Genomic DNA, 15,625 nt, shown 5'->3' on the forward strand with positions numbered 1-15,625 from the left:
TTTAGGTTGGCCGACTCCAAAGCCACTTGCTATTGAATGCCTCTCAATTCGCAGCCGCAGTCATTTATAATTTTAAAAGATTAGGATTCAAATCAAGCAAAAAATAAAATTTTATTTTGGAAATACTGATTTCGCATGAGGATGCTATCTTGTTATGATTGCCCATAGAAAAGAATCCCAATCAAGACCTGGAGAAAAGATCACACGCAGCAGCAGCCAATCTCCTCGGTCAACAGTAATTTAATTATAATATTCTTCATTAAACATTAAGTTTCTACATGTCGGAAATCTTGTCACGGACACTTCCTCTACATCTTCCACGTACGCTTGAAGGCAAATACATACAAATTATAGAGTCAAAGAAACTGCATGGCCGCACCATTCCCGGTCTCACTTGCAAAGCGGGAGAGGCTTTCCACAAAGACGCGTGTTCTGGAGGAAGCGGGACTCGTCGAACCGCCCCATTTCCCCCCCACTGGGAATCTGTCCACTCAAGTCATTATGACTTACGTTGAGGTGCTGGAGATTCTCCAGCTTCGTTATCTGGGCCGGAATGCTCCCGTGGATCCTGTTCTCGTTTAGATTCACCACGTTGATGGCCTCAGGGAACTCGACGTGCGTCAGATCAAACTCGAACTGGTTCCTCGACAAATCGATCTTGCTTGTCGGCTTGGATCGGCCGAAGAGGAGCGAGCCGTCCCCGGTAAGCCGGTTCTGCGACAAGTCGATCTCGAAGAAGCCCACCTTCCCAAAAGCCGGCGGGATCTCGCCGGTTAGATCATTGTGGGAGAGCCGGAGAGACGGCGGCTCCTTCATGGTAATTTTCTGGAATAATGAAGGCGGGATGGTGCCGGAGAGCTGGTTGCCGCTGAGGTCGAGGGAGGTGAGATTGTGTAGGTCGCCAAGGGAGGCGGGGATGGATCCGGAGAGCCGGTTGAAGGACAGGTCGATCTGGTTGAGGGCAGTGAGTTCGGAAAGGAAGTCGGGGACGGGGCCGGAAATGTTGGTCTCTCTGATGGTGAGGTACACCAAGTCCTTGAGCTTGGCGAGGGCGGAGGGCATGGGGCCGACAACGTTGGGAAGCTTGTAGAAGACGATGCTATGGATGTAAGAGAGGTCGCCGATGGCGGCGGGAATGCTGCCGGAGAAGTCGGCATCGAAGATGTTGAGTTCCATGACGCGGCCGCTCTCGGCGTCGCAGATGACGCTGTACCACTCGCAGCAGCTGGACTCCTCCGTCCAGGACGCGAAGTGGTCGCCGTTATTGAAGGCGGCCTTAATGCCGAGCAGCGCTTTCTTGTCGTCTTTGTTGCAGCGGACAGAGGAGACGGGCAGTGGGTTGGAGGATAGCAAAAGGATGAAGAAAAGGAGAGAGAGGAAGGGGGGGAGGGTGACAGCGGCTGTCATTTTCTTCATATTTTTTTGGGGACCGGGCATGGGAAAGGATGGAAGCTCGACCTCTCCAGGTCTATATATATACGTGCGTGAGAAATGCCATCCGACGAGTCTTTTTGACCTGCATGGCGCTGCAGATTTGCCAAGTGTCATGTTGACCCAGTCAATGATCTCTCTGCCCAGTTGAGGGTGGTTTCGTTCTACTTTATCGGTCGTTTCCTCTCAACCAGGCAATTCATCTCGATCGATCATGAGCGTCGGATTATCTGATCCAATTCCCACCGTAGGTTATCTGATCCAATTGTGGCATAGGCTGTGCCGGGTTTGCGAGCGGGTAGAGCAGGTTGGAAATGGCTCTGGGTCGATGGCTGGCGTTTCTCCTCTCACACTCTTTATCAAATCCACCCACGCGACGCGAATCAGCCATCACAGGAAAGTGTTATTTTTTTTTAACGAAAAAATAAAATTATCAACGAAAATGCTGACCCGGCCAAGAGCAGGATTGGGGTTTTATCTTCCACGCCAATGGAGTAGACCTGACCACGGTCCGGTTCTAACCGAGAAATCGAATCGGAACCGAACCGGAAAGAACCGAACCGGAACTGGAACCGTATCTCACGGTTCTTAACCGAACCGGAACCTTGAGGAATACGGTTCGGTTAAGATTCCAGGTTTGATGGAACTGAACCGGAACCGGAATCGGCGGTTTGGTTTCGGCTCGAACTGGAAAAAAAAAATGAAAAGAATGGCGCCATTTCCCTTAAAATTTAAATGGTCATGATGACCATTTGAATTTCCAAATCTTAGATGAGCGACGATCTTGTTTATGGCCGAATAACTTGGAAGCCCAAGCATGTGTTGACGATTGGAGAAAGACAGAACATAGATTACAAGATAACACATTTGAGGACAATGAAGACTTATTTGACATTGGAACTAGCGGATCGTCTACAGTCAGCAGCAATGATAGTGATTGATCATTGAGGTAAGGGGGTTAATTGCTCAACTATGAAGGTAAGTGAACTACGAGGGTTTTGATTCCTCTAAACCCCAAGAGGATACGTAGGAAGCTTAATTTTAATTAAGTTCAAGCCTAATTTTTTCTTTTTTTTCCATTTAGAATAAAATAAATTAGTTCCAAATTTATTTAATGTAACTTATTATGTTTTATAATGTTCTCTAGTTGTATTATTAAAATTTACTTTGATAGTAAATAATAAAATGAGGTACAAATTATCATTTTGTATTAATTATACAATCTATTTGTATTTATAATTTTTTCCCAAATTAATTACACAATCTATTTTTTTTCAAAATTTTATAATTTATGTTGAAAAATCGGAATCGAAACCGTTTAGAATCGGAACCAGAACCATCTAGAACCGGAACCGGGACCGGCGATTCTAGAACCGAAACCGAACCGACTATTTTCAATTACGGTTAAGGTTCTAGGTTTTTGTGGAAGCGAAATCGGCGATTCCAGAACCGTAGTCAGGTCTACAATGGAGGTTTCGATTTTTTTTAATCAAAAAAAAAAAATCATCTTTCTACGTTCGAATCCACCATTGGGCCTGAATTCGGTTTAACAATTAAAGCCCGTCCCAGCATCACTGGAATGGAATGTTCTTTTCTCATATTGTTTGTTTGTGTAAATTCAACATGATGATAGACATATAGTAAGTTATTGACAATATTTAATTATTCATATTTAATAATATTAAAAATAATTTGAAATATTTTATATAAATTTTAAAAATTAAAAAAAAAAAGAAGAAGAAGAAAATTCGAGGCTTGAACCTAAGCTCGAAGCCCGAAGCTCGAGCAAAACCGGCATGGTCTGGCCCCGATCTGAGTAAGTCGTGCTGACTTTGAGCAAAAAGCCTGATCTGAGGAGCAGCCCGGGATCTAGCTGTGGTGGTTTGTAATCAATAGGCCCAGGCCCAGGCCCAGGCCCAGCCTTCTCAGCCCATATGTCCATACCTCAAGCCCTCCAAGCCATGCCGTCCATGATAATCTGATGTAGAAATTAACCTTGGCCAATTGTTCGGCCGAGTTGAGCTCGTTTGCAAATATGAATGGATATTATAGTAACTCATACAAGTGCATGTCTGGAACCTCCTCCCAAGCAAATTTAGCAAACGATGCTCATTTATGCACCGGCGTGTTAACTGAAGTTCTGTGGCATTAAATTTTTAAACTTTTTTTCTATGGTTTAGATGGCGTTCCCAACATATTTCCAAAGATTCCTATGCAGCATACGTAGATCTAACACGTCACACAAAAATCTCAAAATACATCATCTTGGAATGTAGTTGAAGCATTTTAAGAAGAATAAGAAGAAGAAGAAGATTTGCGGCAAAATTATCTGACTTTCGCTATGTCAGCACTGGGTGAGTGGGTGGGAGAGTTCATGATTACAGCTTCTTGGCATCGAGAGAACTAGAGCATTGGATGAGACGCAAGATGATCGTGTATTATATGTTACGCATGCATGTGGAGATGCCCATCATGCGGGTCAATCATGGAGTGATGGCAGGGCCCAGCCTTATCATGACGGATTGGAACGTTTTCCTTCTTTTTTCCGGCATCCTTATCCGCTCTGTGTTTATATATTCATCAGGGATCAGTCAAGTTAGAAACCTTCAACAGAAGAAAGGGGTGGCATTATATTGACTAAGTAGAGAACGGCTGATTGCTTTATCCCCCCCATTCAAATTTAAAGCTAGCCATCCAGGCCCTACTAGATGATGGCCAAAAGGGCTTCAATCCTTGGAAAATTCAGCCCTTTGTGAAGATATAGCCGGCACCTCCCTGTCCAACTTTTATCCAAGAAGCAAAAAAAGGGAACTGTTGCCCTTGGGAACCAGTGTGACTCAAACACTAAGTTGGTGGAGGTCGCTGAAAATGTCAGCTTTATCTGTTGTCTGGATCGGAGCAATCGAATGGAATTGTTGTGCATCTCTACGGCGATGCTTCAGTGGACTGCTAGGCTCGATCGATGGTGATTTCAATTTCAATTTCAAAGACCCATAAGTCGGCATTGGATGGTGGAGGAATGGCTTTAGGCCATGCTTTGATGCTGACTCCAACCTAAAATAGCAAAACCAAAGAAATCCATTCATCGAAGTATGTCCGACGAGGAATCCTTCGATGCCTAAATCAGGCACAACTTAAGAAAATATGAGGGAGTCTGAGAAGGGCGGAGTGGCAACATTAGAAAGTCAAAAGAAAATTTACCAAGAGATCCCAATCAACTTAAGTTTCTGAAATAAGTGGTGATTTCAATATAGTATCAGAGCAGAAGTCCTAAGTTCGAACTCTGTATCTGCACTTTTTAACCCTATTATTAAAAAAAAAATTACATATTGGACTCAACCATTAAAGAAAAATCCAACCCACATGTAAAAGAAAGTGTAAAAAAATATAAAATATATAAATAAAAATCTATCTTATCCTATCAGACAAGTGATCGATGGCCTGGGGAGATCGGGCCCGGGGAGATCGGCAACGAAGGTGGGGAGGGTGGTGGAGGCGTTGGTTCTAGAGATATCGATGGAGGTGACGCGGCCGGTGGTGCTGAGGCCAGACTTGACGGTAAGGAGGGCCTTCTTGTCGTCATTGTGGCAGCGGGCAGATGATACGGGATGGGGGCCAGAGGATAACAAAGGGAGAAGGAAGAGGGAAAGGAAGTAGGAGAGAGCGAGAGTACAAGGCATTTTGTGAGGATAGAAGCTTAAAGCTAGTGGTTGGAATGGACATGCCCGGGGAGTGTGTGTGTGTGTATGTATATATATATATATATATATATATATATATATATATATATATATATATATATATATATATATATATATATATATATATATATATATAGAGAGAGAGAGAGAGAGAGAGAGAGAGAGAGAGAGAGAGAGAGAGAGAGAGAGAGAGAGAGGGAGCGGACTGGCCATGCAGTCACAGTGGATGAGGGAGCAGCAAGGGAGACAATGAGAAACCACCAACTGGGAGTTGCATCAACTGTGTTCTCAAAGAAGAAGTTGGCAAAGATTCTGAATTTTATTTTCTGGTTCTGCCTCATTATGAAATCATGGAATCATTACCAAACTCTGAAACATCCATAAGTTTGCTGTATATGTGGCATATGAGGCAGTCACAAGCCACCCGATCATACAATTTGTTAAAATTTAAGAGGTATTTCCTGGAAATAAGCAGTAAGTCCTGGAAATATATCACATTGTTGATGTAACCACGACTGTTACTACTAAAATGTAGCTTGAAGCTTATCAGCCTCAAAACACTTCAGTCATCAGATATGATATCACATTGCCAGAAAATATGATACAAGACATGTTGGTTCAAACTTTCTCATAATGAAGAATTAAACTATATGCAAATAATGCATCTCTTTCAAGCAAAATGTAGATAATGCACTTTAAGCTCCATTATTGCCATATGCTCCAATGGACAATTACAATATAATCTTCAATAAAAATAATTCTCAGCTATGTATAAACGAGAGTACATAGCATAGAGGATAGAAGTTGCATCTTTCATGCGAGAGAAGGATTCACCTTCCTTCGTGCGAATCCACCATTGGATCACCCAGTGCACAAATCTCTAAGAACTTTGAACTCTGCTTGTCATCCACCTGCACAAATCTCAAAGCAACAAGTAGGTGATCCAATGGTGAATTTGTGCAATCTTTCGCACGAAAGATACAATCCCAGCCCTAGCATAAAGAGCTGAAAGTTACGAAATAGAATCAGGAAGGACAACCAAATGTACACATTTCTGTGAAGTGAGAAATTTATAATGTCATTTGTTGAAAACATTTAGCCTAGTGGTATTTACAAGCAAAACAAATATAGTCTGAAATAACTTTTCGTCGCTTTAAGTTAGCATGGAAGATGTAAAAATAAATGGCATTAAGTTAGCACGGAAAATGTACAAGTTATGCTGGAACAGATATAATCAAAGGCAAAATGTGATCATTTAAATTTCAAACCTAGACTCTAAAAATGCAAAAGCATAAAAATTTACAATGATATCACAAACGTGGATATTAGTTTGGATTGATCCATTTATTTTCTGTATCACTTCACTTTAAAAAAAGGTAATCTAGATATCCATTAACTTGAAGGAATTATTTTAAATCTTGTTTGCTTTCTGGGACGACTTTTCCACAAGCTACCCACCATATATTCATGATACAATATTTATTCTTTTATTTTAATTCCACATATATGATATATTTCTTGCCAAGATTTCTGAATAAAAGAACTTTGAACTCTAGTTCCATGTCATTTCTTCAGCCAGTGCATTTTCAATACAGTATGTACCCAGACAGAAAATACATAGAATTCAGAAAGTTCTGGCACAAAGTTTATCAACCGAAACTAATTTGATTGTAGCATAGCTAATTTTTTTGTAATTTCAACTTTGGCTTTAATTTTTACATCATCGCCTTATGCTTGGTTCTCTGTTGCCGTCCATCTAGCTTAATTATAACTCATAAGTCATAGCAGATGGGTGGTCATATTTTGTTCTTGGATAATTTTTCAAATTAAACTTGTTTCCTACTAATTGCGTATTTTTGCACCTATTAATTCTCTGATCTTATGTGAAACTCGGCTGTCCTTTATTTTAAATTGTAAAAGTTTCAAACACTTGCAACTAACCTCCTATGAAAAAAGAAAGAAAAGTGAAAATGAAAATTTTAACAGGCTGAAGTAAACATGTAAATATCAGATTTTTTTCGAGTATTCTAAGTGCATATGGTTCGCTCTATTTATCTGCATTTCTAACTTTATTTTCTTCCCCAAATTATACATGCATATTAAGTCTTAACATCATCCATAAAACAAGAGAATCATTTTCTAGCAGAAATGGAAAGCCCAATCTGTATCAATGTACTTCTAGTTTAAAAAGGAATAAACGTTCAAATTATAGATAAATCCCAATATTTTTCTGCTACCCATTTGTTTCAGTTTGCTCCAGAACAATGTGGGTTCTCACCTTCGACAACCTCAGAGAATTAGAAGGATTCTGCACTTGATTAACTATTATAGTCAAAATAAAAAAAAAAAAAGAGGAGGGCTCCAAGCTCTATTACATCTTGTATCATATCTAGAGAAATAAAAGGACATCAGCAAAATGCAAGAAGCTCTTGTTGCAGTTACTAGGTACATGCTAAATGCTTCTGAGAAGAGAATATTAAATTGTTAATTAAAAAGTAAAAGCTTGCAACATTTTGCAATAAGAAGATTTAGAAAGAAAATAAATTGTGCTTAGCTACCAATTGAATAGCCAAAGGTAGGTAAAAATTTCTTGTGACAAAATAATTAACGTATCTGAATTTAGAAACTCAATCTGTTTACCTTCAACTAGATATGAAACGATTGAAAACTTGCTTGCTGGACCAGATATGCGTGCATACCATCATTGTTAGATACCTAGACAAATGATACATGCATATGTTCATCTAATACAGGATGGCGTATTGTCCAGAATAAAGTAGTAGGTGCTGGAAGAATGAAGCAAAGAGTCAGATCATCCTTTTCATATAGTATGTACAAAAGACCTAAAACAAATGGTAAACAAAGTTGATAATATGTTCTTCTGCCACAAACTGCTGCACCAGACATGCAATTCAAAACCAGCTCCAAATTGCCCAGATAAACTTTGATCCGGTGATGATTTTGTCGATTCTCTTCTGAAGCATTCAGATGCCCATGACCCTCAGTATAAGCGCCATCATGGAAGTTGGAAACTGAAACAGCTTCATGTTGTTTCAATGATGCCTATGTTATTATTCGTTAATCATAGATGATATGAATATGACAGAGTACTTGGAGCCCAGAAGTCTAATGGAAGCAGGTATATCTGTAGGTGAGCTACCTGGTTCCTAACAAACACCGATATATAACAAAAACCAAAGCCAAATTGCCTCATCTATCAAACTTGCATGCTAGATGCGAGTTGCCATGAGATTTTGTTAGACAAAAACCATTTGGCACTAAACCATGGAATAAATGGAAATTTGAGTGCCTGCTCCCATTGAAACAGTAAAGAAACAGTCGTAGCTGGAGGCAAGTCCTGGTGCACAAAATATGACATCCTTCAAGGGTACAAAACATGCAAAGCTTCCAAGAAAAGAAAGCAATCACACAATATAGATTATCAATCTGTATACCCCAAACGCCTTGCTTTCTGAAAGAGAACTTGTCGTGTCAGTGTGTTCTGTGTCTTCCAGAACAATAAAAAAGACAAGTGTGTTGTGACAGGAATTACAAGTCCTTTTTGTTTCTTTTACAAGAACAGAAAAGGAGGGAATGAGTTCTTAAATTGCCATGATAATTTTACCCAAAAAATATGACTTGACAAATAAAATCCAGTTTCTGGAAGGTCTGGAATGTGACAAGGAGGACAATCGATCTTGTTGAGGAGTAATTGATACTCTTTACATTAATATACTGGTCGTGCCAACCAAGCAGATACTTTAAAGTGTCCTGACAACAAGAACAAGTTGATGTGCATGCACAAACATGGGTGGTGTCCAAGATTAACAGTTTGATTGAAATTTAAAACACCCATGACCAACTGAGATATGGTTTGGTGCAGAGGAAATGTCTCTCAAATATTTTGCAGAGCACAACACTTTATCAGGCCAGTAATATGGTCAAATATTTTCAAAATCTCCAGAAGATGTACAGTTAACCACAACCTTCCACAACAGTCTTCTGTTATTTTTCACTATTTTATAAAGACTGAAATGTTCTATCGAAGTATAGTTATACCTTCTCCAAAAAACGAGCTGGTATATAAGGATAAAACTAATAAGTTTGCAATAGAGTTTGCATGGCTGCTAAATGTTCAATCATGACACAGTTCAAGGAAAAATAGTTACTTCATTTGGTTAGTGGGTTCCTGGATTTCAAGCACAGAAGACACTTTTTTGCAGTAAAGATGTTAAATCCATTGTTAAGTGAATAAAGGCAGGTAGAATACAAGTATGAAGATATTAGTTAGCTTGAAGATAATGCCTTCTGGAAGTTTTCCCAAACTACAGGACCCTCTGGGTGATGATTTACATACCTTTTTGCAAATATTTTATCAGAACATGCAAGGAAACTGCTTAGTGCTAATGCTGGCCTGGCTTTTCCTCTATCCCTGAGCCAAGTGTACATCAAGAACCTCAATTTGACCCTTTCAACAGTGTATGACATATATGCAGGGAATGCTATTAGTGAACTTAATGGATAACCCAAATTATTCACTAGAAAGTCAATCTTGCTCTGGAGAACATCTATTTTCTGGTTGAGGATTTGTGGAGCCAGTTTAATCATATTTGACACATCATTCGGGTCCAGTCCAGTTTTCACCAAAAAATCATAGCGATCTTGAAGTTCAGAACCTTTGCCACGGAACACCTTTAGTGCCTTCTCCATCTCTTTTGACTTCTCAACAAACCCCAGACGCAATAAAAACTTTTTCTTCTCCCCAAGCGATTTTTCACTCTCGCCAGAGTTTGGTAGACGATTGAGCTTCAACCCTAATACATATTTCTTCAATTGATGTGGGTCATCCTTTATAATTCTACACAAGCGCTTCCTCCCGACATTCAGATAGGTAAGAATGCTGTTGGCTTTCTTCAAAGAATACGAACCAAACACTTCTGTATGAGTAAGCAAAAGCCTTTGAATATCCCCAGGGTCCATTTCAATCTCAATTAGAAATATCAGACCCCGCCGCATGTTTTTCATGAAACTCCCAATTTGAATGTCTGGGAACTGAGAGAACAGGCCAAATAATTCTTTTTTTGTCCCTCCCAATTTCAACAGCAAGCCAGAGAGCAATAACACCATCTTTCCTGAACCATCCAGCAAAAAATCTGGATGTTTTCTGATCAAAGCCCCAAATTCTTGATTAGTAAATCCCAGCTCAGTAAAATACTGCAAAATTACAAGCATTCTGCTCCAGTCATATGAATTCTTTTCTGACAAACTCCCCCAAATCCAGTCAAGCTGTATCCCGATGTCCTCCAACCATTCTAGCACCTTAACAAACTTCCTGTTAACATCCCCAACCAAAAGTATTGGGCTTGAAGCAACAATCTTAATAATGCTAGTCTTACTCAGACCCAGTCCCTCATAAGCCTGAAGCTTTGAACCCAAAATGCCAGGTTCATAGCTGAAAATTTCAGTAGCCTCCTTGTATATCTTTCCAATCTTGCCACGAGCAATGCCATAATTACACAAAACATGATAATTCTCAAGCATTTTTTCATTATCAGAAAGAAACATTAAATCCCGGGGTAAAAACGAATTGAACTCGCTAGGCTTCAGGCCCATGCCCTCGAAGAATGGCTCGAATTCATTGATGGGGTGGTAGCGAAAGAACCGGGTTAATGCCCTTGCTGTGTCTTCCTCATTCTCTACCTTTTTCAGAAGCTTTGCAAGAAAGTTGGGGGAGTGCTTGCTCATCTGCTCTGCATCGGGGAACTGCAAGCCTCTTGTGGAGTGAAGGTAGTCCACGAGAGCTGCCTGAGCTTCCGCAACCACACGAGGGCTTCGAGAAATAGCTTGCAAGTCTTTTGGAGTTTTATCAGTACAAAAGCCTCTAATATGGACCAAAGATGATGTTTTTACCCAGCAAAGAGTCATCCGATGATGAAAACACGAACTTTTCAGTGATCCAAGCTGACTTCCCACAGATGCCGACTTGGTAATGTGTGATTCTTTAGAACAAAATTCTCTTCTTGGGGGAAGATTTGGAATTTTAGCACAGCAAAGAGCATTCCTACCGTTAAAAGTTGGGTTGTTGATTAATCGCACGACTTCCTCCTGACCAACACGAGAAATCCATTGGAGAGGCGATGGTTTCTGGAGCTTCCACAAATGGGCCATGTCTATATCCCAAAAAAAATGGGGAAAAGCGATCCAAATCGAGTTCCAAGTGGTGAAATCTATAAGAAACTACAGTTACCTCAGGTGCCGAGCCTTTGGGGCTCTCTTCTCCACGGCTCGAAGGGTCTCCGGCGGTCTGCCGTCTCTCTCCCGTGGACGAAAGCCCGCATCTTTGCCCTGTCTACGGGGTAGCGATGAGAAGAGCTCCGAGACGAGGGCTTCTGGGCAGCAAGCGGACTTTTAGAGGTTTGTTCGTTATTTAGAAATTTCAATCTCAACCGTCCAATTTAGCACGGACCGAGAAATTGGACGGCTTTGATCTTATAGTTTTGGTTGTTCCCCCGTATAGGGACCCTGTTTGGTAACTCTACCACGGGTCCTCGCGTCAAAACCTCCGAAATGGCTAGGGTTTTGCCCACCGAAGATTGCGCCCCCGCTCTAATGGCGGTCTCCTCTAAATCGACGAGTCTCAAAGCTTTAACGGCCAGCTGAGAAGTCCGAGTTCCTGTTGAATCCGAGGTAAGCACACGAACTTAGATCGATAGATTGGTTTGAGAGAAATCGAGATTGCTGATTTAATTGTGTAGAAAAGCTAGATATGGATTCAATTTGCTGTTAGAATCTTTCTCCCTTCGTGTGCCCTCTGCTTCTAGTCATGATAAGCCTCCGATTTCTTCAATGTATCGGTGCTTCTAAAATGGTGACCCAAGTGAGCAGTGCTATGATTTTTCCAGCTGTTTCTGGGGAAGTTTTTGGTTTTCAGAATTGCCCACCCCCCCTGTTGCAGAAAAATCGAAATTTCCACAGTATTTCAGGCACCCCAGCTGCGTCTCTCTATATCCAGAAACACCCATTGTTTCACTCACAGAAAAGCCCTTTTCTTTTGGATTCACGAGCTGAATTTCAGAGCATAGGATTGTTTGATTTTGCAAGAAGGTGGAATAGTTGCAGTATTTTGCCTGCCCACACTCCGAATGTTTCGAATGTCAGCAGATTTTTAAATCAGCAGTGGAACCGATCCTTCTCTACTACGCAAGCTGCATGCGCTGATGTCCATGTTACGGTCATGGATGGAAAGCCATTGCCTGATGGTCACGCTGCATCCCGAATCTCTCGAATGGATCGAATTGATGCCCAAAATGCTCTCTTTGAATACCTTCACGGTACCAGGAGCTTGCATTTCACTGATGCTGAACACATGAGCAAAAATTCCCCAGTATTTCTCCAGAATCTGATTGCAAAAGTTGAGAATGAGCCTGATGTCGGACGGTCACTTACAAGGTTTCTTCGCTACCATCCTATCAATGAGTTTGAACCATTCTTCGAGAGTTTGGGGTTGAAACCATCGGAGTTGTATCCCCTTCTTCCCCGGAATCTAATGTTTCTTAGTGATGATGATGTCTTGCTTAACAATTACCATGGTCTTTGCAATTATGGAGTTCCTCGTAGCAAGATTGGCAAGATGTACAAGGAAGGGACTGAGATGTTTAGATATGGTTACGGTATCTTACTATCAAAGCTTCAAGCTTATGAGAAACTTGGCCTGACCAAACCCACCATTATCAAGTTGGTTACATGCTGTCCAGAACTCTTAATTGGTGATGTAAATGTTGAATTTCTTCGAGTTCTTGAGAAATTGAAAAGTTTAGGGGTTGAGCTGGATTGGATCAGAGGATGTTTATCAGACAAGAGCATGTACAATTGGAGTCGTATACTTGAAATGCTGAATTTTCTTGATAGAATGGGCTGTAACAAGAAAATTTTGGCTAGGCTAATTAAAGAACACCCCAGATTTATTTTTGATGATTCTGGAAAGAAGATTTATATACTAGTTGCAATGTTGTTGAAGTTGGGTCTTAAGATGAATGATATTTTAACTTTATTTGTGCAGTACCCTCGAATTCTGATTGGAAATTTCACAAAGAATTTGTGGAAGTCTGTGCAATTTTTAGCTGACATTGGGATGCAAACAGAGGACATTGCAAGGATAGTGGCTTCTCATGCTCAAGTTTTAGGTTCCTGTTCTTGTAAGAGGCCTAAAGTTGTACTGGGAAGCTTAAAGATATCCCCTGAAAAGTTGTGTGAAATAATTAAGGAGGATCCAAGTCAGTTCAGTAATTTGGCTTCTAGAAAGAAGGTCGGAATTGTAAATTTACCTAGAGTGGATGGAACTTTTCTGCAGGAGAAGACCAATTTCTTATTGAAACTTGGGTTTGTTGAGAACTCAGATGAGATGGCAAAAGCACTGTGCAAGTTCCGAGGCAGAGGAGACCAACTGCAGGAAAGATTTGACTGCTTAGTGAATGCTGGGTTAGACTACCACGCAGTTTCAGACATGATCAAATTAGTTCCTTCAATACTAAATCAATCCACAGACATAATCGAGAAGAAGATTGATTATCTTCTAAACCATTTGGATTATTCTCTGGAGTCACTTGCGGCTTTTCCGACATTCCTGTGCTACAATACGGATAAGATAAAGCTGAGGTTTTCAATGTACAATTGGCTTAAGGAGCAAGGAGTAGTGATACCTACCAAAAACAGGAAGATAATTAGGTCCACAGTGGCCTTGAGCACCATTCTTGCATGCTCTGATGCACGATTTGTAAAATACTTCGTAGATCTCCATTCTGAAGGGCCAAAGGTATGGGAAAGGTTGAAAAGCTCAGTATCTTCAAGCTGAAGGGTGTTTTTGTCTTTTAAATGGAAACATCATCTTTCAGAATATAGTGGATCTCCTTGAAGCGGATATTGCTTGAGTTGTGACTCTTTTAACATAAGATTCCTATGATAATTGTCTCCTGTACCGCTCTATGCCACCCGATATGGTGCATACCGTACCGTACTGGTATGAAATACACCATTAAGTTTGTACAATCCCTATACTATCCATACCGACATGTACCGAGATAAACCGAAGTACATACCAGTCTGTACCGAGACGTATCAAGATGAAAATTGAGAAAAATAGTTTGAGAGCTATTTCGGTACATAGGTATACCTTACCCTACCGGGTTTATGGTTGCACAAATTTCCTCTTCTTATTATTCTTCCTCTTCATTTTGATAAGGCACCAAGTACCCCTTGTTATCTCTATTGGTTGGTTTGCTATTGCAGATATTCAAAGGAAGCCTACTCTTTGTGGAGAGGGCTGTCTTAGTGGCTTGCAGAGACAATTGCCTAGGTTAATTCCAGTGTTCTACTGCTGTCATGATGCTTTAATGGCACTGAAACTAATCAAGTTTCCATCAGGGATCACATCTCCTATGGTTAGAGATTGGCTGGAGAATTAAACATAATGTTGCCTGTTCTGACTGTGTCATAGCAGACAATAATTCATTTCGTGTTCAACCATCAACTCTGCAGCTCTTTTTAAGTTGTCGCACTTCAAACCCGGAGACTCATTTCATCAACCAACTGAACCTGGTCATTTTCTTAAGTACCTTCTCCATTACCTTTCCGATCCTTAGCCACGTGCCACCTTCTATCACCATAATCGTAGATGCTCAAAAATAGAAAATTTTTCCATTTTTTTTGTTAATTGAGAAAAGTGGTAGGTTCTGCTTGTCACGCTTTCAAATTCTTATTTCAGAGTTTATCATAATCTTTGTCATATTGCAGCTACAAGAGGATTCTGCAAATTTAAAAAATCGTATTTGCATTCCACCCACAGAGAGAAAAAAAAAGAAGTTTGCATCCACTTTATAGGTTTTCATGCTTCTTGAATCATCTCTCTTTTTACTAGGCCAAACCCCATGCACTTCCTTCGCGTTCCTGCAGACCTATTAATCTAGCACTACATGATCCCAACCCAGCACCCAACAACCGCCGAATACCCAGTCATGGTAATTTACGATGATTACATTGTTTTATCTACATATAAGCAAGCACTCACAACAGATCTATCTTGATTGAAATTCCACTTTGAAAAAATATGACTATCTAACGATCTACGTACCTTCTTGCCTTGCTGCAGTAAACCTTTTCCGCCACAATGCAACAGTCAAGAAACATTGCACCACATTAGTTTTTTATGCTCCATGGCAACTCTCCGCAGAAGTTTCGATGCTTCCCATTTGCAATTATGAACACGCTCGCCCTCTCTCAAAAGAAAAAAGAAATAAGAAAGAATGCATTTGGGTTCCATGAGGCCAACATCATCAAGCTACTGAACAATGCAAAGAGTCTACCGAACATGCTAACCACAAGGCACGTACATCCCACATTACAACAACTGGAAAACAATCTCAAAGACTGGAATAAACAGAACATTCTCATAATATTGGAATAAACAGATCTACCACTGAAATTTTAATTCCAAAATG

The 15,625-nt window shown here is 40.5% G+C and overlaps 3 protein-coding genes and 1 long non-coding RNA gene across 11 annotated transcripts; 2 read left to right on the forward strand and 2 right to left on the reverse strand.

Moving 5' to 3' along the window:
• Positions 1-390: 390 nt before the first annotated feature.
• Positions 391-1,407, reverse strand: LOC103719703 (polygalacturonase inhibitor-like). Its single transcript, XM_008809071.3, has one exon. The coding sequence runs from the start codon at positions 1,405-1,407 to the stop codon at positions 391-393; it is 1,017 nt and encodes a 338-aa protein (XP_008807293.3).
• A 4,286-nt stretch (positions 1,408-5,693) lies between these two features.
• LOC103697212 (transcription termination factor MTEF18, mitochondrial-like) lies at positions 5,694-11,519 on the reverse strand. 8 transcript variants are annotated; one of them, XM_088715786.1, is made up of 4 exons: positions 11,380-11,519; positions 9,490-11,302; positions 7,773-7,918; positions 5,694-6,043 (listed from the first exon to the last, which is right to left on the reverse strand). In XM_088715786.1, exons 2-3 carry the CDS (start codon positions 11,298-11,300, stop codon positions 7,873-7,875), a joined length of 1,857 nt encoding a protein of 618 aa, XP_088571912.1. In that variant the 5' UTR covers positions 11,301-11,302; positions 11,380-11,519; the 3' UTR covers positions 5,694-6,043; positions 7,773-7,872. The 8 variants fall into 8 exon arrangements, with proteins under 8 accessions (XP_088571912.1, XP_038972073.2, XP_038972075.2 ...); XM_039116145.2 differs by having other exon boundaries at positions 7,773-7,847; positions 11,380-11,516; XM_039116147.2 differs by having other exon boundaries at positions 7,773-7,847; positions 9,490-11,237; positions 11,380-11,513.
• A 162-nt stretch (positions 11,520-11,681) lies between these two features.
• On the forward strand, positions 11,682-15,405 carry LOC148714654 (uncharacterized). Its single transcript, XR_015975247.1, has 3 exons — positions 11,682-11,819; positions 15,046-15,145; positions 15,277-15,405. It is a non-coding gene; the product is annotated as an uncharacterized LOC148714654 (long non-coding RNA).
• On the forward strand, positions 11,815-14,347 carry LOC103697211 (Mitochondrial transcription termination factor family protein). Its single transcript, XM_008779026.4, has one exon. The coding sequence runs from the start codon at positions 11,956-11,958 to the stop codon at positions 13,981-13,983; it is 2,028 nt and encodes a 675-aa protein (XP_008777248.2). The 5' UTR covers positions 11,815-11,955; the 3' UTR covers positions 13,984-14,347.
• Positions 15,406-15,625: the final 220 nt, after the last annotated feature.

The sequence above is a fragment of the Phoenix dactylifera genome, chromosome 2, assembly GCF_051530095.1.
Source record: "Phoenix dactylifera cultivar Ajwa chromosome 2, Ajwa_hap1_PhDact_Kaust_v1.1, whole genome shotgun sequence".
Taxonomy (NCBI): Eukaryota; Viridiplantae; Streptophyta; class Magnoliopsida; order Arecales; family Arecaceae; genus Phoenix; species Phoenix dactylifera.

Excerpts from the sequence above, each read along its gene's own strand:
- LOC103719703 (XM_008809071.3), bottom strand. The coding sequence starts at position 1,407 with ATGACAGCCGCTGTCACCCTCCCCCCCTTCCTCTCTCTCCTTTTCTTC.
- LOC103697212 (XM_039116145.2), bottom strand. The coding sequence starts at position 11,300 with ATGGCCCATTTGTGGAAGCTCCAGAAACCATCGCCTCTCCAATGGATT. Across the intron at positions 7,848-9,489 it reads GATAAAATATTTGCAAAAAG|GTATCTAACAATGATGGTAT; the intron begins GTATGTAAATCA and ends TCATTTGTCTAG.
- LOC103697211 (XM_008779026.4), top strand. The coding sequence starts at position 11,956 with ATGATAAGCCTCCGATTTCTTCAATGTATCGGTGCTTCTAAAATGGTG.